At 46.1% G+C, this 24,225-nt stretch overlaps 1 protein-coding gene across 1 annotated transcript in view; it reads left to right on the forward strand.

The window, feature by feature from the left end:
• Window positions 1-7,351: 7,351 nt before the first annotated feature.
• The window catches only part of SNX18 (sorting nexin 18), a 29,295-nt gene continuing 12,421 nt past the window's right edge, over window positions 7,352-24,225 (forward strand). Inside the window, exon 1 of the mRNA XM_068535337.1 lies at window positions 7,352-9,171. Within this exon, the coding sequence (XP_068391438.1) occupies window positions 7,548-9,171 (1,624 nt within the window). The 5' untranslated portion in view covers window positions 7,352-7,547. The remainder of the gene's footprint in view (window positions 9,172-24,225) is intronic.

The raw sequence follows: 24,225 nt of genomic DNA on the forward strand, positions 1-24,225 counted from the left end.
CTTCCTTTCAGACACAAAGCTGCCCTTGAACCCAGGCCTCCTATTAAATCTCACCTACAAAACTCCTAGCAAGTGGTCAATATTCTTTCATAACATCAGGTTTGAGGAGCCAGCAGGGGGCAGAACTGCACCCCAGACAGTGGAAGTTCTCAGGACAACTGAGTAGCCGCCGGCCCTCTCCCCAGCCTCGTGACCTCAGCAGAGAACCCTCTCCACTGTCTGTGACACTGCTCTGTCCATGGAAGAGCTGCTGTGAAAATACAGCAGCAAATAAGATTTTAAAAGATGGAAGTGCTTGTAAAATCCTATGTATATATTTGTGTAATTCTTGATACAGTAAACAAAGAGCTTTCAAGTAAATTGTAAATATAGTGCTATTTATAATATTATACAAATAGCCAAATATAAATTAGCCAAATGTGAAATTTCCAGCAATCTCAGAAAATATGGAGTGGTGTTCCAGGTGGTTGAGTTAGCTTTAAGGTTGTTGCTCTAAAGAGAAGTGTCATTTAGCTGTCCTTAGAAATATTTAGTTATAGCTGGCAGCCGAGGGACTGAGGCAAATAGAGCCAGACACAGCAAGAGCTACTGAGAAGAGCTGACCTCCAGGGAGATAATAAGTGGGCATTCCCTCATTCATGCAGGGAACAAATATTTGTGGGTTTCCTACCATGTCTGTTTTGTTCATTGCTGTATTCTCACTCCCTCAGACTTGCTGCCCTGAAAAAGGTTTACACTCTAATAGGGAGAGACAGTGAATATATTGATGTGTTTATATTAGGTAGTAAGTGCTGTGAAGGAAAGTGGCACTGGATGATGGAAGGAGATGGGGAAAAGGGAGATGGTATTTATCAGAGTAATTAAAGCCCGCTGCCTCAGTAAACAAACCATGTAATCTCACTGGCTTACCCAACAAAGGCTTTTTCTCTCACAAAATCCAATTGGGGTTGGTGACTCAGGGGCCCAGGCTCCCTCCATCTTACTTCCGGGTTCTCCAAGGCAGGAGAAGAAAGGACGGATGGAGGAGCCACAGTGACTCTGAATGAAGTGAAGGTGCAGCATGGTGGATCTCTGGGGGAAGAGGAATCCAGAAAGAGAAAACAGCAAAGACAGCAAAGCTGGGCAACATGGAAAATCAACAACTCTTCTTAGATCCATAAAAGAAGTGAGGTCACAGGACAAACCCCCCAAAACTGGAGAGACCCACAGGAGAATATAGAGAATCACAACTTACAAGAGGAGAAACCTCCACAGGAACCAGTGCCAGGGTAGGAAAACCTGAGCTGTAATTCAGGAATTGCTGGAGGCTTAGTGTGGACAACTCTGAGAGTTACAAAGTCCAGGGAGATCCAGTCATCAGGGGGTCCCACACTTGTGTGCGTTTTACCTCTTGGATCTCTACCAGGTTCTCACAGTGAATACTGGAGAAGTATGCTGGCAGAGAAAAAGGAACCATTTTGAAATATGCCAGAGTATTCTGTTCTTCTTAATAAGGCCTGCCCTCAGGAGAAACTATTTAATCAGAGCCTAACCTGCTTGGGCTTTAACAGAGCCCAGCTGACCTAGGGGAAGGGAACTGCTCAACTCCAGCCCCCTCTAGCCATCCAGTCCCACCTAAGAGAAGAACATGTGAAGTTCACAATCCAGAGGCACAAGCTCATTAAACCTAATTGTAGACCTAATCATAGCCTATATTAAAGCTTCCCAGCCTCCTACACCTTACCATCTATTGCTAAAGGCCTAATTACAGCAGTTCCTTTTACCCAGTACATCATGCCTGGCTATCAAGAAAATATTACAAGGCATACTGAAAGGCAAAAAACATAGTTGGAAGAGAGGAAGAGCAAGCAACAGAACCAGATTCATATATGGCCAGGATGCTGGAATGATCAGATCAGGAAGTTAAAACAACTATGATTAATATGCTAAGGGCTGTAATGGATAAAGGAGACAACATGCAAGTACTGATGGGCAGTGTAAGCAGAGAGGAGGAAATTCTAAGAAAGAACCAAACGAAATGCTAGAGATCAAAAACACTGTAAGAGAAATGAAGAATGCCTTTGATGAATTTATAGTAGATTGCACATGACTGAGGAAAGGATGTGTGGTCACCAGCTTATAGGAGATGTAGCTCTTGATGCCCTTGAACTTGGTCTGCTTGGTGGGGTCATCTGTGGTACACTGGAAAAAGGGGTTCTCCTTCCACTTGTGGCTGTAGAGCCCCAGTACCACACAGCTTGTCCCTGTCCTTCCCCCTCTTATGACTGCTTTTCAGCATCATACTGGAAGTCCTAGCTAAGGCAATGAAGAATAGGATATAAAAGTTACACAGATTGGAAAGGAAGAAATAAAACTGTCTTTGTTTGCAGATGATATAATTGTTTATGCAGAAAATCCAGAAGAGTCAACAACAACTCCTTCCCGAAATTCATAATACATTATAGCAAGGTTGCAGGATGCAAGGTTAATATACAAAAGCCAACTGTTTTCCAGCAGCAATGAACAAGTGGAACTGAAATTAAAAACACTACACCACTTACATTAGCACCCCCCAAAATGAAATACTTAGGTATAAATCTAACAAAATATGTATAAGATCTACATGAGGAAACAACAAAACTGAGGAAAGAAATTAAAGAACAACTACACAAATAGAGAGATATTCCATGTTCATGAATAGGAATACTCAATATTGCTAAGATGTCAATTCTTCCCAACTTGATCTATAGATTCAATGCACTTCCAATCAAAATCCCAGCAAGTTGTTTTATAGATATCGACAAACTGATTCTCAAGTTTATACAGAGAGGTGAAAAACAAGAATAGTCAACACAATATTGACGAAGAAGAACAAAGTTAGAGGACTGACAGTACTCAACTTCAAGCCTTACTCTAAAGCTGCAGTAATCAAGACAGTGTGGTATTGGTGAAAGAAGAGACAGATAAATCAGTGGAACAGAATAGAGAGCCCAGTAACAGACTCATAAATAGAGTCACCTGATCTTTGACAAAAGAGCAAAGATAGGTTTTTCAACAAATGGTGCTGGAACAACTGGACATCCACATGCAAAAAAATGAATCTAGACACAGACCCTACACCCTTCACAAAAGTTAACTCAAAATGGATCAGAGACCTAAATGTAAAAATGCAAAACTATAAAAATCCTAGAAGATAACATAGGAGAAAACCTAGATGACCTTGGGTATGCAATGACTTTTTAGATATAACTTCAAAGGCACTATCCATGAAAGAAATAATTGGTAAGCTGGACTTCATTAAAATCAAAAACTTCTGCTCTGTGAAAGATAATGTCAAGAGAATGAGAAGACAAGCCACAGACTGGGAGCAATATTTGCAAAAGACACATTTGATAAAGGACTCTTATCCAAAATATACAAAAAAATTCTTAAAAATCAAAAATAAGAAAACAAACAACCCAATTTAAAAATGGGCCAAAGACCTTAATAGATACCTCACTGAAGAAGATATACAGATGGCAAATAAGCACATGAAAAGATGCTCTACATCATATGTCATCAGGGAAATGCAAATTAAAACAACAGTGACATACCACTACACACTTATTAGAATAGCCAAAATCCGGAACACTGACAACGCCAAATGATGGTGAGGATGTGGAACAAGAGGGACTCACATTCATTGCTGGTGGGAGTGCAAAGTTGTGCAGTCACCGCAGAAGACCACTGGCATTTTCTTACAAAACTAAACATACTCTTACTATACAATCCAGTAATCGTGCTACTTGATATTCTTCCAAAGGAGTGGCTAACTTATAGCCACACAAAAACCCACACAGGGATGTTTAGAGCAGCTTTATTCATAATCGGCAAAACTTGGAAGCAACCAAGATGTCCTTCAGTAGGTAAGTGGATAAACTGTGGCATACCCAGGCAATGAAATATTATTCAGCGCTAGAAAGAAGTGAGCTATCAGGCCATGAAAAGACATGGAGGAATCTTAAATGCATATTACTGAATGAAAGAAGCCAATATGAAAAGGCTACATAGTATGCTTCCAACTACATGACATTCTGGAAAAGGCAAAACTTTGGAGATAGAAAAGATATCAGTGTTTGCCAGGGGTTAGGAGGGAGGGAGGGAGGGATTAATAGACAGAGGAGTTTTAGGGCAGTGAAACTATTCTGCATGATAATATAATGGTAGCTACATGTCATTATACATTTGTCCAAACCCAAAGAATGTACAACACTGAGTGAATCCTAACATAAGCTATGGACTTCGGGTGATAATGATGTGTCCATGCGGAGGCTGTGTGTGTGGCGGGGAGGGAGCATATGGAAAATCTCTGTACTTTCTCCTCAGTTTGCTATGAACCTAATACTGCTCTAAAAAAAAAACAAAGTCTACTAAAAAAAAAAAAAAAAAAAAATGAAAGCCTCGCTTGGCTTGTTCCAGAAATAGCAAAGAAACCACTGTGGTTTCTCTCAAGTGGAAGAGAGGGATGGAAAGAGAGGCAGGGGCCTGGCCACCTCTCGGGCCAAGGGAAGAAGTGTGAAAATGCAGTTGTTTGGAGACATTTAGTGTCCCCTAATGACTTGTCTTTATAAAAGCGTAATGAAATAGAAATAGTTGATGGCTATAATGATGATTCTGTAAATTGAATTATGAATAATATGCTCCATTTTCTAGAGAAATCTTTTAAAAATGTATTACTGGGGCTTCCCTGGTGGCGCAGTGGTTGAGAATCTGCCTGCCAATGCAGGGGACACGGGTTCGAGCCCTGGTCTGGGAAGATCCCACATGCGGCAGAGCAACTAGGCCCGTGAGCCACAACTACTGAGCCTGCGCGTCTGGAGCCTGTGCTCCGCAACAAGAGAGGCCGCGATAGTGAGAGGCCCGCGCACCGCGATGAAGAGTGGCCCCCGCTTGCCGCAACTAGAGAAAGCCCTCGCACAGAAACGAAGACCCAACACAGCCAAAAATAAATAAATAAATTTATTAAAAATAAATAAATTAATTAATTAAAAAATTTTTAAAAAAATGTATTACTGTATCTACTTCCCTGAGTGAACAGTTTTTTTGTTTTTGTTTTTTATAAATCACATAAGGATTTTTTTTTTTTAATTTTATTTATTTATTTATTTATGGCTGTGTTGGGTCTTTGTTTCCGTGCTAGGGCTTCCTCTAGTTGCGGCAAGCGGGAGGCCACTCTTCATCGCGGTGCGCGGGTCTCTCACTATCGCGGCCTCTCTTGTTGTGGAGCACAGGCTCCAGACGCGCAGGCTCAGCAGTTGTGGCTCACGGGCCTAGGTGCTCCGTGGCATGTGGGATCTTCCCAGACCAGGGCTCGAACCCGTGTTCCCTGCATTAGGCAGGCAGATTCTCAGCCACTGCGCCACCAGGGAAGCCCTGAGGGAACAGTTTTAAGTTTCTAATACTGGAGTATATTTTCTAGATATCCAAGACCCTTAAGTGGTAGGGTCTTTCCTGCCATTAGGGTGCCACAGGGCCAGGTACCATGTCCCTGTTCTTCATGAACCCCAAGCATTTGCTCGTGCACTGGTGCTGCAAACAACCTCCGAATCCCAACGGTTCCTCAACCACTGCTCTACAGAGCAGCCCAACCTGTCTGTAAATGCCATACTCTCAAACTCCTGGAATTTTCACACCCAAAATGGATTTTCAGTCTCCCTCTCTATTTGAAAGCCTGAAGCGTTGCAAGTTTCCTGCTACTTTAACTCTTTAACCTAAGGAGTAACTACCAGGTGAATAGTAAGGATGAAACTAAATGTATTTATCTTAAATATTCTAGATTAGCTTCTCAGAAGTTACTAAGTACAATAAATTGTATTCTAGATGTTTCATAAATGTTGACTTCATGTTTCTGACCACCTAAATTGTTGATGCCGAAATTCAATGACCTCTGTTACTTACTGTGAGAATTGTCCTAACCCAGAATTTTCAGCTACAAATGGTGTAATTCAGAATTTGCTTACTGCATTGAATTAAGGTTTTGCATTAAGGCTAAACACTATGGGAGTGATTCTGGTATACTGGGTTGGTGGTTTTGTGCAGAATGCTTAGAATACCACAGCTCTTACAATAATTGTATACTCTTCTGGCTTGTTTCCCAGATTTGCTTGAAAAGGGTCAGAGGACAGGATGAAATTAATGACATACGAATGCTAACACCCAATCAGAGGTGTCTTCAAAGGAATAATTAGGCTAGACAATAAGAGGGGATTCTGAGAAGAAAAAGCTTTAGGCAACTTATACACTGAAGGAAAAGAAGATGTGAAACAAGGCAGACTGGAGTTGATTAATGTTTCAGGAAGTGATTTTTTTAATCTACTTATCTTAAAAATAATATAAATATAGTGAGACAAAGATGAATGGAGAGGGATGGTCACTGATCTCAGACTAGGAGCAGGGGTGTGAACACTGGTACCCATCCTGGGGCATATACCCCAAGATTGTAATTTAGGACGCCCATTATCTTTATGAAGGAGGACAGAGGTTTTGTTTTCCAAAATAACAGTAACAGCAGCAACAGCAGCAGCAAACACTTAAACTGTGCTTACCACGAATAATTCCAGTCATATATTAAGCTCTGTTTCATTTTCCTCATCTATAAATAGGGATTACATGATTATCAAATCCCCACAACAAACCTAGGAGTCCAATAAGTAACTTGCTCAAGGTCTTACAGATAGGTATTATCAGGAGGCCGATTGAACCCAGCAGCCTGGCGCGGAAGCTTAAGGTCTCATTCGTGTGTCTTAGGGAGGGGAAGGGATGCATGCAAACTTCTTTTAGTGTAAACTCTCCAGTGCCTCCTTCCCCACACCACCCTTAGCCTCTTAGTTGGTCAAACACAGCGCCTTTCCTTACTTTGCTCTTGTCATTCTCCCTTTTTGACCAAAAGTCTCCAGTGGGGAGAAGATGAAAGGGAGCTTCTCCACAGGCATCCTGTCTCTCTTAGCGCAATCGCTAATATTCATTGAAAATCCTTTAACAGACGCACGGGTTAAGTCATTGTACGAGTATTCAATGAGCGCTCAGAGTGCGAACGCTTATCAGCAACGCAAACATTTACTTACTTTCTAGGATACGTTTTTTAACTTAAAAGCCTAGAAAAGTCTCAGACAATTCACTCCTGAATAGAAACCTTCACCCGCAGCTCTCACCCCTGAGCCTCATTGCGCGTCACTGGCCACAAGGCGGCGGTGGCAGCCATGGAGTCGGACCGGGGGGCGGGCGCGGCGGCTCGGCCATCGCTTGCTCTCGCCTGGCGCGCGGCTCTCGGCCGTGGATTAGCGTAGCTGGGGACGTGGGAGGCCGCGGGCCCCGCCCCCAACCGGCCGCGGCGGCCGCCCCGCGCGGCAGTCGGCGCTACAAGCCGAGCGGCGCGGAGGGCGCGACCGGCGGGCAGGGGCACAGGATTGTGCGCCGCCTTCGGGGCTCCTCTCCGCGCTCCAGGGCGCGGGTACCACCGCGGCCCCCTCGGGCGGGCACCAGGCTCGGGGCGCCAGGAGTCGGGGGCAGCCCGCCGGGGCGCCGGGACCATGGCGCTGCGCGCCCGGGCGCTGTACGACTTCAGGTCGGAGAACCCGGGCGAGATCTCGCTGCGGGAGCACGAGGTGCTGAGCCTGTGCAGCGAGCAGGACATCGAGGGCTGGCTCGAGGGGATCAACAGCCGCGGGGACCGCGGCCTCTTCCCGGCCTCGTACGTGCAGGTGATCCGAGCCCCCGAGCCCGGCCCGGCGGGCGACGGCGGCCCGGGCGTCCCGGCCCGCTACGCCAACGTGCCACCCGGCGGTTTCGAGCCCCTGCCCGCCGCGCCGCCCGCCTCCTTCAAGCCGCCGCCCGACGCCTTCCAGCCGCTGCTGCAACCGCAGCAGGCGCCGCCGCCGAGCACCTTCCAGCCGCCGGGCGCTGGCTTCTCGTATGGCGGGGGTGCCCTGCAGCCGTCGCCGCAGCAGCTCTACGGCGGCGGCTACCAGGCCAGCCAGGGCAGCGACGATGACTGGGACGACGAGTGGGACGACAGCTCCACGGTGGCTGACGAGCCGGGCGTGCTGGGCAGCGGCGCGTACCCGGACCTCGACGGCTCGTCGTCGGGGGGCGTCGGCGCTGCGGGCCGCTACCGCCTGTCCACGCGCTCCGACTTGTCGCTGGGCTCCCGCGGCGGCTCGGCGCCCCCGCAGCACCACCCGTCGGGGGCCAAGAGCTCGGCCACCGTGAGCCGCAACCTCAACCGCTTCTCCACCTTCGTCAAGTCGGGCGGGGAGGCCTTCGTGCTGGGCGAGGCGTCGGGCTTCGTGAAGGACGGGGACAAGCTGTGCGTGGTGCTGGGGCCCTACGGCCCCGAGTGGCAGGAGAACCCCTACCCCTTCCAGTGCACCATCGACGACCCCACCAAGCAGACCAAGTTCAAGGGCATGAAGAGCTACATCTCCTACAAGCTGGTGCCCACGCACACGCAGGTGCCAGTGCACCGGCGCTACAAGCACTTCGACTGGCTGTATGCGCGCCTGGCCGAGAAGTTCCCCGTCATCTCGGTGCCCCACCTGCCCGAGAAGCAGGCCACCGGCCGCTTCGAGGAGGACTTCATCTCCAAGCGCAGGAAGGGCCTGATCTGGTGGATGAACCACATGGCCAGCCACCCGGTGCTGGCGCAGTGCGACGTCTTCCAGCACTTCCTGACCTGCCCCAGCAGCACCGACGAGAAGGCCTGGAAACAGGGCAAGAGGAAGGCAGAGAAGGATGAGATGGTGGGCGCCAACTTCTTCCTGACCCTGAGCACACCCCCCGCCGCCGCCCTCGACCTGCAGGAGGTGGAGAGCAAGATCGACGGCTTCAAGTGCTTCACCAAGAAGATGGACGACAGCGCGCTGCAGCTCAACCACACGGCCAATGAATTCGCGCGCAAGCAGGTGACGGGCTTCAAGAAAGAGTATCAGAAGGTGGGCCAGTCCTTCCGCGGCCTCAGCCAGGCCTTTGAGCTGGACCAGCAGGCCTTCTCGGCCGGCCTGAACCAGGCCATCGCCTTCACCGGAGATGCCTACGACGCCATCGGCGAGCTCTTCGCCGAGCAGCCCAGGCAGGACCTGGACCCCGTCATGGACCTGTTAGCGCTGTATCAGGGGCACCTGGCCAACTTCCCCGACATCATCCACGTTCAGAAAGGTAAAGCCTGGCCTTTAGAGCAGGTGGTGTGGAATGTGTTGTTCAGGCTGAAAGGGCGCCTTTGACAGAACTACCGTCGTCTGCTTCAGATTAATATCCCACAGGTCGGGAATACAGCAGGGATGTGGACAGCCAAGCGGTGCCCTGAGCGTAGGCCGGATTGTGGGCCGGTAGCTTCCTCCTTAAAATATTTGCAGACAGGGCGCCGGTGCTCCTCAGAGGAGTTTCTGAGGGTACTTTTGATGACAGTACTGTCATTTTAGAGTTCGAATAGTTGGGTAATGAGCTTCTGGGATCTGTAATCTTGTGTCTAGGGTAGAATTAGAAGGGGACCCAGACCATGTTAGGCATCCGTTTGGACACTGGCAGTGTCACTTAGTCGTGGGTTTCCGGAAGTGTGGATATAAGGGGGGGGGGGGGAGAATGGGTATCTGCAAATAAAGGTAAGTCCTGCTTTCGCCCTGCACACCACTCAGTCACTGCGCTGGTAGACATAAGGGTCAGTTCTCTGAGGTACTAGCTGGGGAAGCTTAGGAATTTCCTGCACAGGCTTCTTGCTTGCAACCTTTGTAAAATGAGGTAAAAGACTCACTCTAATTTCAGGAAGTTTTAAGAAAATTAATCTCTTTAGGTTCGGTCATTTTGAGTTTGGAGTCTATTAACAGACTGAAATTAAGAGTATTATTTAGGAGAATGATGCAGGGAAGCTATGTAGAATGTATAGCATCTCTGAGGACTGTGTCGGAGAGCAGTGCTTCTGGTATCCCAGTGAGTTAGCTGCCTAGCTGCCTGTCAGAGCTCGTTTCGTTAGTAGTTCTTAGAGTCCCTAACTACTGTTAAAGCACTAAAGTTTGCAGATTGTTTTTTTACAATCTGCAATAAATAAATTAGTAATTCCTGTCAACGTTAGTCACCAACTTCTGATAGCATGCCTCTAGTGAGGGAGAATGGGGAGGGGGTGGAGTTAGGGAGGCAGCCTTGCCTGTGAATGTCTTCTGTTCAGTGTGGAGAGGGAAGAGGGAGTCACCTAACTACCTTCCTGAGGTGGTGGAAACCTTGGGCCACCAGGTCTGGCCTTCAGTAATGAGATGCTCGTTGCCCTGCCATGTGGGCCAGTCCCCTTATGAACAGCCCTGATCTTTGACCTATTCTTCCTGGTATTGAACTAAAATTTGCCTCTCTTGATTCTCTTTCTGTTCCCTGGAACCACACAAAATAAGTCTATTCCTCACCAACATGTCAGCCCTTCAGACCTTTGGGGACAGCAGCTTCCTTCCCCTCTGCTGCAGTCCTTCCCCTTCCAAGTATGTGACAGTCTTCTAACTTACCAAAGGGGGGGTCCTTCAGACACGTTGACCTTGGCGTTGCCCCTGATAAAATGCACCCCAAACATCTGCAGTACTAGTTTCAGTAGAGAACAGTAACTTTCTTGGCAATTTACATTTTGTAAGTGCAGTGGAAGGTTGAATTAGCGACTTGAGCAGCCATATCGCTTTTGACCTGCATTGAACCTGCATCTACATTACTTATGCTTTTTTGCATAAATTGCTGTGGATCCTTGACGTTTTGGATGGTGCTGGTGCCACTGGCTCTTTGAGCCTTTAATGCAGGACCTTACGTTTAAATTCCATTGTGTTACATCAGTGCTGGGTGCCTTTTTAACTGTTTCTGTAAGTTTATGCAAATTCTTGGTAAATAGTTGAAGGGGTGGAGCCAGGACAGACTCCTGCAGCCACACACGGGTGACTGGCTACTACAGGGTTTCATCCATCCATTCACTGGTTTTACTGTCATCAGACCACACACTCAGTCTTGTCAGGTGCTCTGCCGTTGAAATTATTTATTAGAAAAGGTGTGATGTTTGCTCTAAGGTCTATTTTGAGTTTATATGTAGCCTGTTAAACCGTGTACATAGTTTATTTTTTTAACCCTAGAACTAAAATTGTTTCCTGCTGGGATTTGAGAAACTTCCTTCGTTAAAACCAGTACCATTTTTACGTTGTTTAAACAATTCAAGGGCACTAAACATAATCTTCAGGAACTTTGGAAAGAACACCAGTTGATATTCAACGTAGTTTGTTTCTGCTGTAGCCTTGGTGTGTAACGCACAGGGAACCTGTGTCCCTAGATGACGTGTCTTTAGAATGTACTGCCATTTAAAGCTATAGTGTGCAGTACATAAGGCTAAAAGCATTTGTTTACAGCCAGCGTTTATCAAGGATGCTGGTGCTGGCCATTTTTAGGAACACAGATGAGCTTTAGCCAGGCTAAAGCTTTTTGAACATGTTCTGGATGTTCACATGGTTGTAAAGAGCAGCTCAAACACCTCCCCACCACCACCACCTCTACACAATTGCTGTTGGAATGAATCTTTCTTAGTCTGAGCACTTGGGGATTTTGTTTGCAAGTTGTTTTTTCCTCCAAGGCCTCAAAGTGTAATCATATCAGAGGCCTTACTGTGACTTTTGAGAGGAGAGCCAAAAAAAAAAAAGTGAAAATCTTTAAGCAGCGTATACAATCTTTTGTTGTAAGTATTTTGTCCAAAGTTTATATTTCAACTTGGGAGAAATTTAAAAATTGAAAATAGTTATTTCAAGTCTTAAGTCTTCATTGTTTACGGTAAGAGAAAAGCAGTTTCACCACTTTTACATTTTACATGTTCTAATCATATATTAAGAGACCCACATTCAGTTGTCAGAAAATGATTAGAAAGTGCTTTTTAATTACTAAAGCAGTTAAAAAGGGGAGTTAATTAGTTTTTTCCCCCCCTTAATTCTGGGGGAAAGGACAGGAACATTAGGCTCCTCTGAGCCTTTTTCTTACCCAGGAGACTGCTGCCATCAGCCAGCTTTCCTAGCGTTCTGAACCTGTGCTGTTCCATGCTGGGTCTGCAAGCCACATGGGACTATTTAAGTTAGTTAAAATAAAATAAAGTTCAGTTCCTTAGTCCCACTAGCTATATTTCAGGTGTTTTATAGCTAGCAGCTACCACATTGGACAACAGAGGTGAGGAATATTTCCTTCCCGCTGCAGGTTCTAATTGGAGAGTGCCGAGCTGGACCGTTGGCCATAGTTTAACTGTAAGTCCTGTCATAAGTTTCCCCGGCAAATTGATGATCTTTTCACATACTTTCCCGATAGTTTGCTTTTTTCTTGGTCATCGCCTGGCATCTCCTCTCCATATAGGCTTAGGTGATAAAAAATGGGAGGGGAAACAGGTCCTGCTAGATCCCTCTCTACAGAACTGCCCAGGCACTCAACCAGTGAGTAATATTTCTGCAGTGGGAGGACGTCCACCTGCTTTGCAGCCTGCCTTCATGTCCCATTAAGAAAATGCAACTGGTCTCAGGATGGACATCTGAGGCTGGTGAGGAACCAGCTCCAGAAAGAGGGTGGAAGACTCAAATAATCTCAAATGTGGTGGACTGGGGTTTTCTGACTCTACTTAGTACCGAAACCATCGCTTAAACTTAATAATGGTTTTAGTATAAGTACTTTCTGCAAAAGTGAAGAGAGCCTTGTGTTTCCTTCAGTGAAAAGGGAATGGTTAGAATTCTGATTTTTTCATCAGCTGATGAAGTCTTGGATAAACAGACCTATTTCGGTTAATGGAGTTGAGTATGGGAAGAAGGCAGTTTGCTGTAGTTTGAAGTACAGTAGGTGGAATTCAGAACCTGTTTGAATTTTCTTCATATTTTGCTTTGTCTTCACAGGAGTCCCTTAAATCTTTGTTCATGGGCAGTTCATTGATCGCTGACTAACCAGTGTGCACAGGTCCATCAGTGAGCTTTGTAACCCTGTGGTCTTGATTGTCTTTTCTTGAAATGGCAGCCTTTTATCCTTTCCCTCTTTATTGCCCCTGCCTGCAGTATGCCTTTATAATGCCGACCTTGCTGAGTTTGGCGTGGTACATAGAATATATTTCACTGTCAGTTTCCTAGCATATTCAATTCTGTTTCCAAAGATACGATTAACCTCTAATATTTAATGAAGCTTAATCTGAATGGCAGCGAGTTGTGGTGGTTTAAAAGCTTTAGGCTTATCTCTTGGGGAATATTGCGAAAGGGAAAGGCTGTAACGTTAGATGATGAGAAATGTTGGTTTCATCTTTGTTTATGAATCTGGACTAGATAGCCAGAGGGAGTCACTTAAAGGGAAATTGTATTCCAGAGAAAAGGTATAAAATCATGTAAAAGTGATTGGTTGGTAAAATGTAGTCTTAGTGTGTGAAGCGAGGATGCAGAGCTAGATAAATAAACAAGGCAGTCCTGTTTTCTGTACTTGTAAATTAAACATGCAGGCAGGGTCTACTTCACTGCCCTCTGTAAACGTTCCAGATGGAGCCTTCTTTTGAACAGAAAACAGCCCCGGGACCTCAGGAATGGTACACCAGTAGTGGGCCTATCAGTCTTGTGGGGTAGAATTTCACCATTGTGCTTCCTTTCAGCACAGGGAGGATCGGTCTTATGTCCCTCAGACATTAATTAAAGATAGCCGGAGTCCCGGCAGGGCACACGAGGTGAGGCTGGGCCACCGTGAGCCCTTCCCTCTCTGCTCCCCTTTCTCCTGTAGCTAAAAATAGCCCTGAGAGGGTGGTGCCAGTAATACAGAGAAAAGGTCTAATACGCGGGCTGTTTACAAGCTCATCTTTATTTTGAAACTTCGGCTAGAAACCGAGGTCATTCATCTTTTTTCTTTAGCCCCGTCTTAACTGCACCCATTTCTCCTCTCCCCTCCATCCCCAGCTATTTTTTAAAGAAACTTCAGTTCCAGGCCTTAATCTCTGGCCCAACTGTATTTTCTTAGTGAAGATGAGGTTACCGTTGGGCTTTTGTTACAGATGACTGAATTCCTTGGTTGAAACGTCAGCATGACTGGCCACCAACAGTCTTGGTCACGATCTAGGTGGGGATACTGCTCACATCACCCTGTCATTGGTTTCTCTGACTTCTTTTTGGAGCCACAAAGCCCTCGTGAGAATCACACCGGGAAACCCAGTCTGTTAGACTGGGCACCACAGAGCCCAAAGGAGGCGGGGACCCACACTCCCACTCAGGTCGTCTGAGGACTCTCGGACTCAGCTGGACTTTCCTCTTTATTCAGAAGTATCCTCCTCACAAGCTCCTGTCTGGTCATCTTTGGATTTCCAAAGACTGTGCGGAACCCAAACAACCGATACAAACATGACACTTTTCTTAAACTACATTCCCTCTTTTCAGGCTGAATAAAAATCTTCTGTACTGTCTCTCAAAGTGTTTTAAAACCAAAGTGTAATATCAAGTTAGATTTGATTTGCCGTCAATTTATGATGATCACACACACACACACACACACACACACACACACACACACACCAATAGCACAATAATGCTTAGCTCTGTTTAGAGAGACTGGGCCCGGAAGACCTGTACTGTCTGTCATCCCACGTTTACAGAGCACAGACTCGATTCGTGTCTGCAGGAGGGACAGACAGGACTCTGATCCTCATGAATTTTGTTTGTTTGTTTGTTTGTTTTAAATTTTATTTCTTGGCTGTGCCAAGTGGCATGCGGGAGCTTAGTTCCCCGACCAGGGATCGAACCCGTGTCCCCTGCAGTGGAAGCGCGGAGTCTTAACCACTGGACCACCAGGAAGTCCCCTCATGGAGTTTTTTGACTAGTGGCAGAGAAGCTGTGTGCCACGTTGCTGAGAGCCCCCGGGCCTACACAGAGGAGACGGGGCTGGCCCAGGTCTGACAGGGAGCTGAGTCGGCTCTAGAGTCCCACAGGCAGAGTCTCACCACTGTGGACCAGCCTGGCATCTGGGCGACCAGTGTGTGATGTGAGGGAAGCTTTGGGCAGACTGTTTTAACCTCTGTAAGCCTTGTTTTCGCATTGCCAGAGTGGGAACACTTCCTCATAAGATCATCATGAGGATCAAATGTTATGGTTCTTAGTAGCTGCTCACTTAAATCCTTGATTTTTTTTTTTGCAAAGTAAAACGGGACCTTTAAAATGGGAGGTACTCTCCCTTAAAAGGCAATTCCAGGGATCTTATCATCCCTCTTGGTGGCCTTTTACCACCAGAATTGCAGGCAAAAGTATGAAACGCCAAGGGGGCATCGGTATAGCAGTTGAGCATTGTATTTTAACTCAGCTGTCCTGTATTGCACACCAGAAGAAATGGTAACGGAGGAATAAACGTCAGTGTTAGTGGGGTCACCAGTTTGCTGTCACCAGTCCCTCTCCTCCTCCAAATTACTTGTGGCCTTGCACAAAGCACTGGCATTTCTGAGCTTCAGTTCCCTCATCTGTAAATGTGAGGTTCATGATTTCCTAGGTATCGTTTTGTTGTTTGACTTTAATAGCACCGTTCCTACATTGAAAATAAAATACTCCTAAGTATATGATGAACATTTCGACGTTGTTTCAGGCTAGTTTCAGTAGCGTTCTATTTGCTTACGTGACTGTGTAATCTAGGAGTGTGAAAATCCTTTATCAGTTGACGTGAAAGAAGAGTCATGCACGTTCAGTTTGGATCAGCAAACATGCATGCAGGGCTTGCCCTGCCAGGTGCTGCGGATGTGAAAGTGATGACTATGTGGCCTCTTGCCTGCGGGCGAGAGCTCCTAGGTGCCCCGAAGCTGAGGCGAGCTGGGTTGCTGAAGCAGCTTCCCTCCGACCCCAATGAGGTTGTAATTAATAGGGCCACCAGAGAGAGAAGGTGTGACGGGCTTTTTCCCTCCTACAAACTGTACTTCACTTTGAGTTCTAGTACTGTCTCCTCTCCGGAAGTAGAACCAGCCTTGCGTTGTTGCTCTTGGATTTGTAGCTTGGTTAAACTTCAGTGTGGACGAGTTGTAGTCCGCGTCATTTCTGCTCCTTTTCCTAGAACTTTACATCTCTTACTATGATGTGACTTTTCTCTTCTGATAAAGAAATTGTATGTGTTATTTGGCAGGTAGGGAGACAGTGGTTACGGAGGGGAGCTTAACATCATTCGATTTATTCATGGGATCCTCTGAAAGATAAACCTGATCTTATTCAACAAATATTTAAGTGCCCATCATAGGTCAGGCACTATAAAGATGCTAGGGTTGCATCAGTAGTCAAAACAAAGATCACTGCCCTTGTGGCATTTACATTCTAGCAGGGTGGAGCCACAAGGGAAAACACGCAGTAAGTAATTATAATGTACGTCAAAGGATGATATGTGTTAGGGGAAAAAATTAAAGTGGAACGGTTCAAGTGGGGATGGGGAGGCAGGAGGCAGAATGAAAAGGGTGATCGTTGAGGCCTCCCTGAGAAGATGAGATTTCAGCCGAGGCCTGGAGGAGGTGAGGGAGTTAGCCAAGCAGGTATGGGGCAGAGCTTCTCAGGCAGAAGATACAGCTAGAGCAAAGGCGTTGGCATGGGTGTGTGCTGGCCAGGCAGGAGGAGGCCAGGTACTTGGAGCTAAGAGGGTCTGAGTAGGAGATGAGGTCCCAGAAGGTTCGGCTTATAGGGCTTTAGAGGTCATTATCAGGATTTGGAGTAAAAGCTCAAGTGAGAAGGGAGCCATTGCAGGTGTTGAGTGAAGGAATGATGTACCAATAGACCTTGGAAGAGACCTAGTCCAGTTGCTGTGTTGAGAATAGAATGGAGAGGGGGGAGGGGGTCAAAGGTAGGAGCAGGGAGCCAATAATCTAATAATCCAGATGAGAGATGATGAGACAGTGAGGAGGGGTCCCGCTCTAGGTATGTTTTGGAGATAGAATCTGCAGGTTTTCCTAAGGGATCAGATGTGGCACCTGAGAGGAAGAGGAGTCATCAAGGGTGACTCTGGTTTTTGGCTTCACCAACACTAAGAATGGAGTTTCCGTCAGCTGAGGTGAGGAAGGCCGTGAGTGGCACAGAGGCGGGGATGGGCCATCAAGACCTGAGTGTAATGCTTTGAGACTGACAGGCTCCTGCGTTCTGTTCCACATCTACCCCACCCAACACATGCACAGTCAAGCCTCAGGTCGAGTTCTCTTCCTTGGAGTATCCCAGCCCTTTTCCAAGTCACCATCGCTGATGGAACACTGACTGGTGTGCCAGAGACGATACATTGCTTGGTTAGTGTTTGGGGGTCAGAGTTTTTATGTTCCTCTGGTATGAAGTTCCACCGTTTTGTGCGTGCATAGTAAGTACTTAATGAATGCTTGTTGAATTAATGAAGTAGGCACTCCTGTAGTATTTTTTGGTTGATTTTGAAATAGATTTCTTCTGTGATTCATAGAATGTTTTTGTTTTTCAATTTATATGATGATGGATAACAGGGTTTAAAAGTGTACAGGAAATAAAGATAGGATCTGGATATGGTTTATGGGTGAGGTCATTAACATGTGAGCGATTTAAGAGTCTTAGACTTAAGTATCTACGAAATGACTTTCCAAAATTCATTGGGGCGGCGGGGAGGAAGTTAGAAAATGCTTTATGTGCCAGAAAAATTAATATTATGTACCTCAGGTTTCACTTTATATTGATTCCTGATGTTTAAACTTGTATATCCTATACTTCTTTCCTCTTCGGTAAGCCTTCATGATAATACTTTTACTGGGGTCCCTTTTGCTTCATTCGAAGCGTATGATCCAGAGTGGGTGCATTCACCCTGTTGAGTGACTTGGATACACAAAGTACTGAGGTGCTGAGCAGGAGGTACTTGCCCTCAGGGAAGATGCAGTTCCATGAGGGAGGGAGGATGTGTGTGCAGAAAGTTGAAATAGGAGGTAGATCTCACTTAGTGCCTGTATAATAAGAGTGCGTGGGAATCCAGAGGATGGAGAGTTGCTGTCGTTTGTGTTAGAGGTTTGGGTGGTAGCACTGGTTTTCCCTTTGAAAGATAATTGTATTTTGACTTTTGGGGGAACATTGATGGGAGGTGCATGGTTGATCTTGGGAATGCTTTAGGATAGCTTTGATAAGCCTATGAAAGCTGATACCCTGCAAGCCCAGGGCTCAGGTCTGTGAGGGAGGCTGACAGGGTGAGTTAGCTGTCACTGTACAGCGTGACTCATGCAGTCGTGGGCACGTGCCATGGTGTAAAGTAGGACAGAGGAGACATGATTAACTATGCGGAGTGAACGGGAGAGTTCAAGGGTGGCTTCTCCCAGTCTCAGTCTAAGAAGAGTTTTGAAAAGCAGTTGGAAGTTTGCCTGGTAGGCAGAGCAGGGAAGGGCATTCTGGGCAGAGGGAACCATACGTACAAAAATCAAGGATTAAATTCTGGGTGCCTCGCACAGTCAGCCTTGGAGTGGTTGCAGCTGTACATGGGCCCCACCCTGGATCTGTTGAATCTGAATGTCAGGAATGTGTGGCCTAGACATTGATGTTCTTAAGAAAGGTCCTCACGTGATTTTGATGTGCTGCTGGAGGTGATGGGGGGAGCATCATGGAAGATCAGACAAGGGTATTGATGTGGTCGGGCCTGCACTTCAGATGCGCAGGTCCTGGAGACAGGTGTGAAGGGTGGCTCAGGGTGGGGCAAGATGGGGAGTTCTTGCAATGATTCAGGCAAGACATGGTGCAATCCCAAACTGAGGCAGTGTCTGTGGGAGTGGGGAGGAGGAGACAGAAGGGGCTGTTTGCCAACAGGAGTGGGGCAAGGAACAGGAAGGAGCGTAAAATGACCTGCACACTAGGGCCTGTGGAGCTATCAGTGGAGATGCTTGGAGCTGGAGCAGGGGTCTGCAAACTACAGCCTGCGGGTCCAACCCACCCAGGTGCCTGTTTGTTTATAGCACTTGAGCGAAGGGTGCTTTTTACATTTTTTAAAGGTTCCATTTTTAATGGTTATATAGGCCTCGATTTTGCCTCGTCTTGCAAAGCATCAAATATTTACTATCTGACCCTTAAAGAAAATGTTTGCAGACCCTTGACTTGGAGGTCCAGCAGGTTAGGGAGCTGGTGTCTGTGTAGCTATGCCACCAGTTTTGACTGTTTGCTATGTGAGCAGCAGTGTCGCGGGCAGTCACATCCACTGTGTCTAATTCTGTTCAGGAGTGGGTACGGCAGCAGGGTGGCTGTGAGCCTGGACCCACAGCTATGTGGGGCTGAGTTCCCACCAGCAGCTTCTCTCAGCCTCAGTTTCTTTGTGTGGACCGTGGAATAACCACTTTCTATGGCAAATGTCTTTAAGCATTAACCATTAGCTGTTGTATTCGTTTGCCAGGACTGCTGAAACAAGTTACCACAAACCGGGTGGCTTAAAAAAAGTAGAAATTTATTCTCTCACACATAGTTCTGGAGCCTAAAAGTCCAAAATGAAGGTGTCGGCAGGGCCACACTCCCTCCAAGGGCTCTAGGGGAGGCTCCTTCCAGCTTCTGGTGGTTGCCGGCACTCCTTGCTGTTCTTGGCTCCAGTCTGCCTCCGTCTTCACCTGGCGTTCTCCCTGTGTGTCCCTTTGTCTCCTTTTCTTTTAAGGATGCTAATCGCGTTGGATTTAGGGCCCATGCTAACGCAGTACAACCTCACCTAAACTAATTACGTGTGCAAAGACCCTGTTTCCAAATAGGGTCACAGTCACAGTTTCCAGGTGGATGTGAATTTTGTTGGGGGGGAGATACTACTGAACCCAGCACAGCTGTTAACTCCCCTGCTGGGTACCTGTGGGAGCTGAGGCTCGGGGACGTAAAATGATTTCCAGGATTACACAGCTAATAAGGAGACAGCATTTGAGTTCACTTTTTGCCTTGACCTGGGTCAGTACTCTTTACGCTACAGTAAGTAGTACGTCTGCTAGAAAATTGAGTTTTATCCTGTAGGCAGTCAACAGCCACTAAAGGTTTGAAACTGAAGAGTGACATCGGAATTGTGATAAAAGTAGGGAACATCCTTTGGGGGCTTTCTGTGTGCCAGGCATGATGCTTCACATTTTATATGCATTATATCCATTTACACCTCATGGGAGATTTTGAGGTGTATTCTCTCTTTGTCCCCACTTCGCAGACTGGAAGTGAGCCACAGAAACCTAACTGTGAGCCCTTGGGGGCATCCCTCACCCAGTGCAGCCTGGTCCCCCAGAAGCTGCTCCTGTGGGCAGAGTACAGGCCGGCGGAGGCTGATTAGTAGACCAGGCTCGAGGCGGGCTTTGGAAGAGCAGGTGAACTGGAGACACCTGCCAGGGAGAGTGGTAGGGCTGGGTGAGGGGTGGCTCTCTTGAGGAGTCTAGAGTTACCTTTGAAGTTTTACGTTTGGGTGACAGAAAGTAGTGATGCCAGGAATAGAAATAGGCAGGTTAAGAAAAGGAGAAGGATTAGAGGGAAAGAGAAGGAATGGGGCTGAAGGGAGTCTTAGAAATCCTATTTTCTGGGGTTTTTTTTTTAATTCTACTTAGTTATATTGACATCTGTGATTTTCACAAAAGCCCACCTATTGCCCGCAGTGAGACATCTTTAAAAACTAGTAAATGGCAACATGGGTAATCTATAAGTTTTCATGCTTTTTGAGTTGTATTTCATGTCTATCTTAAAATGACATATTTCTAGCCGCTTTGTTTTGGCTTCAGCTGGTTATTTACGACTAGTTCAGGAAGTCCAGATGCGGCCAGAGTGAAGACTCAGAGCCAGTGGAAACCTGGTCCCTGCCAGTGTCAGGAAGCAGGAAAACCCCAGGGTCAAGAGTGTTCCTAAGTTTACAACAGCTGATTTCGAAATTGTCTCCAAAGCTTAGTGATTATAAAGCCATGTGAAGTTCCAGTCATAAGGGCCACAGCAGACGGCACTAAGGAAAGCGATTGATGCTGGGCTGGCTGCTCACCGCTGGTACCACCATAGCTTAAATAGCAGTTGGTTAACACCAGGGTTTACAATTACAATTCTAAAGTTAAAAACTAGACATTATTTGAGAAGAATACTGGAAAGAAAGATTCTTTGAAAATATTACTCTAACTGTGGTACGAACTGCAGCCCTCTGAGAAGCAGTCGTGGCAATCAAGGATCCTGGCTTTGGGCGTGTAGCTCACATCTCCCTGGTTTCCATTCTAAAGGGCCGGTGCCACCTCACTCTCTTCCTGCCCCATATAGAGGGGCCTATCTGTTTAGCAGCTTCTATTAGATTTATTTTAGCTTGGACCTCCCTTTATCTTCCTAGAAAAAAAGAAACTAAGGTTTACCTTTGGTTAAAGGTAGTTTCCAAAGTTCACTTTTCTCTTAGGTACAGGTATGTTTTGTTGTATGTCAAAGGTCATTTAAATTCAAAGTGCTGGCAGCTTGCGAACATACCTAATGCCGCTTTATTTGTACAGACCAGTATTCATGCATGTATATCAGGAAACAAAAGAATTAGGAAATTAGGAACTATGAACAATGGACCTCAGTCATCAACTGTATTCTCTGAATTTAAACCATTATATGGATTCTGTTTTACAACATCAGTTGTTTTTTCAAGTTTTATTGTATGTTATGATTATCAAGGATATCCTTTCTACCTTATTTTATTATGATTTTGTGGGTATACAATCTTTAAGAAAAAAAATGATACATGCTTTTCCTATTCTCAGATTTTAAAGTCTTTATCTATATTTGCTTGGCCATAGGCAAATCAACATTTTCACCATTGTATCCAGACGCTGCTGAAATAAAGACACTGTTTTACAGAATTCTCTTGAATCTATCACCCTAGTATCTTTATCACAGATTTAATATTCAATATCAGCTGAAACATAAGAGCATTTATTATATGTAAAATTTCCTAGCGATGAAAAGCCTATTTTACCAAATGAGCCACAAGAGATGTAATCACGTGATTTCCCTCTTCATTTTTGGAACAAGGTGAGCTGTGTGAATGTATGTACATAGTGAGTAAAAGTAATCAAATGTTTTAAGATGTGGTACGCTCAAGTGAATGCTTTCGTTCATAGTAAATGTCATTCTGCCCTTACACTTTTGGTGATTGCTGAATGAAGCTATAAGGACTGCTTAATTAGGATATAATAAGGCTTTTACCTAGAACAAACGACTTCTTCTTGTACCTTCAGGACCAAACCAAGCTCAGAGGCTTGAGTTCTTTAAATGATTAATTTTTTCATTATCAAGCAACCAGGTTTTTGTTGTTATTGCTTTTTGCAATTTATTATCCTTGTCCCGAGACCCTCTTCCCTCCTTTTAAAATGACTCAAAAGTTCTCTTTGCGAATTGAAAGTGAATTTTAAATTAATTATATCTGCATTTTGATAGTTCTTGGCTCTAAGGACACTTAATCCCTTCAAAAAATTGCCGTCACTGACTTGAGTTCAGTAGTACTATTCGTGCCCTCCAGAGTTTATTAATGTGGTCCAAATCTGGAGCCCACTTAGTAGGATGTGATTCAGGAATAGAATTTTGAGGGCCTGGAGGCAGGTCAGGGGTTGCCTCTCCCTGAGATGAGGCTTCTGGAGGGCTTGGCGAGGCGTGCTGTGTACCGGGGCTGGTCCATGGGGCTTTGAGACCTCAGGGAGGAGGCAGCCCCCGTCGGGTAGGTACAGGGAACTGCTTGCTTGGGCTGGGAAGTTGGGCAGCCCAGGTTCATGTGCAGCTGACACCTCATAAAGTTGCTTACCTTGTCTAAGTTTCCTGGCCACCTCTGAGAGAAGAAAACGAGACCCGCGAGGTGCAGACCACAGCTTTTGCATAGAGCAGGTGCTCACGTGGGCCTGTTTTGCCTGGATGGACGGCCGTCCTGTCTCTGTTACGTGCATGTCAGCCTTTGTCTTTTGAGCCATTTTACTAAAAAAAAAAAAAAAAAAAAAAAAATCAAAAAGTAAATATTGGAGCAGAGAGGGGAATCAAGGAGGAATCAACAAGTGGGTGGGTGGAGACAAAAAGGAGGAAGGAAAGGGGAGGGGAAAGAGTTAATGGGGAGTTAGCAGGGACCCAGAGGGGTGGGTACCAGTGATGAGAGGATAAGAGCAAAGTAGGCCACGTTGACCAAATTAGCATTCTCTTTCAACATTTTACGCATACGAGGGAATGAAGAAAAACAGGTCTAGTCGAGTCTTGGGCAACTTCTGTGCAGCTGTCCCTGTGCCCTTCAGCCTGTCTCCTGTTCTGTCCCTCACACCAAGGCCTGGGTTTTCTGGGGCAGGGTCTTGGGAAGACAGAAAATCTAGCTAATGTTTCTGGCACATTCATGATTTCAAAATTAAATAAAATGCTTTTTTTTTTTTTTTTTTTTAAGGGAGAAAATGTAGCCTTTGGATCCCTGTTGCTTAGTGACTGGGCCTTTTGTATAATTGGTCTGAGGAGGGACAGAGCATACTGAGAGTAAGAGAGTTGGTTGAAGAAAGGAAGGCAAAGTTCAGGTGCAGAAACTGGTGGGTTGGGAGCCTTTGGAGCAGCCAGCAAGCCCTGGGGGGGCCTGAGGGAGGTGGAGGAGAGGGCCTTAACCAGGGAAACTGAAAGGAAGCTGGACAACTTCTTCAGCTGAATTTAGGGCCTCCCTGGTTAAAATGCCTGAGGCACTGCATTGGTTTTTCACCCCCGTCTAGTTTTGCTGGGTCAGAAGTTGCCAGGAAAGTGCTTTCTCTCTGCAAATCAGAAGGAAACGATACAGCAGAGTTTAATGTAGTGTGACTGTATTTGCTAATGTGCTTTAGTTCAGCTGGTAGTGGGTTCTTAAAATGTGCTAATTGACTAGATGACACCAGAGCTTCACTGCTGTCATTTTAGAAAAACCAAAATGGCAATAAAATGCTTCCTAAACAGTTTTACTGATGTACATAATTTAATGGCATGCTGTGTAAATAACGTGATGCTTTTGAAAATGGTGCTGGGACTTCCCTGGTGGCACAGTGGTTAAGAATCCGCCTGCCAATGCAGGGGACGCGGGTTCGAGCCCTGGTCCGGGAAGATCCCACATGCCACAGAGCAACTAAGCCCGTGCTCCACAACTACTGAGCCTGCGCTCTAGAACCCGCGAGCCACAACTACTGAAGCCTGCGCACCTAAAGCCCATGCTCCACAGCAAGAGGCCACTGCAATGAGAAGCCTGCGCGCCACAACGAAGAGTAGCCCCCGCTCGCTGCAACTGGTGAAAGCCTGTGCGCAGCAACGAAGACCCAATGCAGCCAATAAATAA

The sequence above is a fragment of the Eschrichtius robustus genome, chromosome 2, assembly GCF_028021215.1.
Source record: "Eschrichtius robustus isolate mEscRob2 chromosome 2, mEscRob2.pri, whole genome shotgun sequence".
NCBI classification, from domain to species: Eukaryota; Metazoa; Chordata; class Mammalia; order Artiodactyla; family Eschrichtiidae; genus Eschrichtius; species Eschrichtius robustus.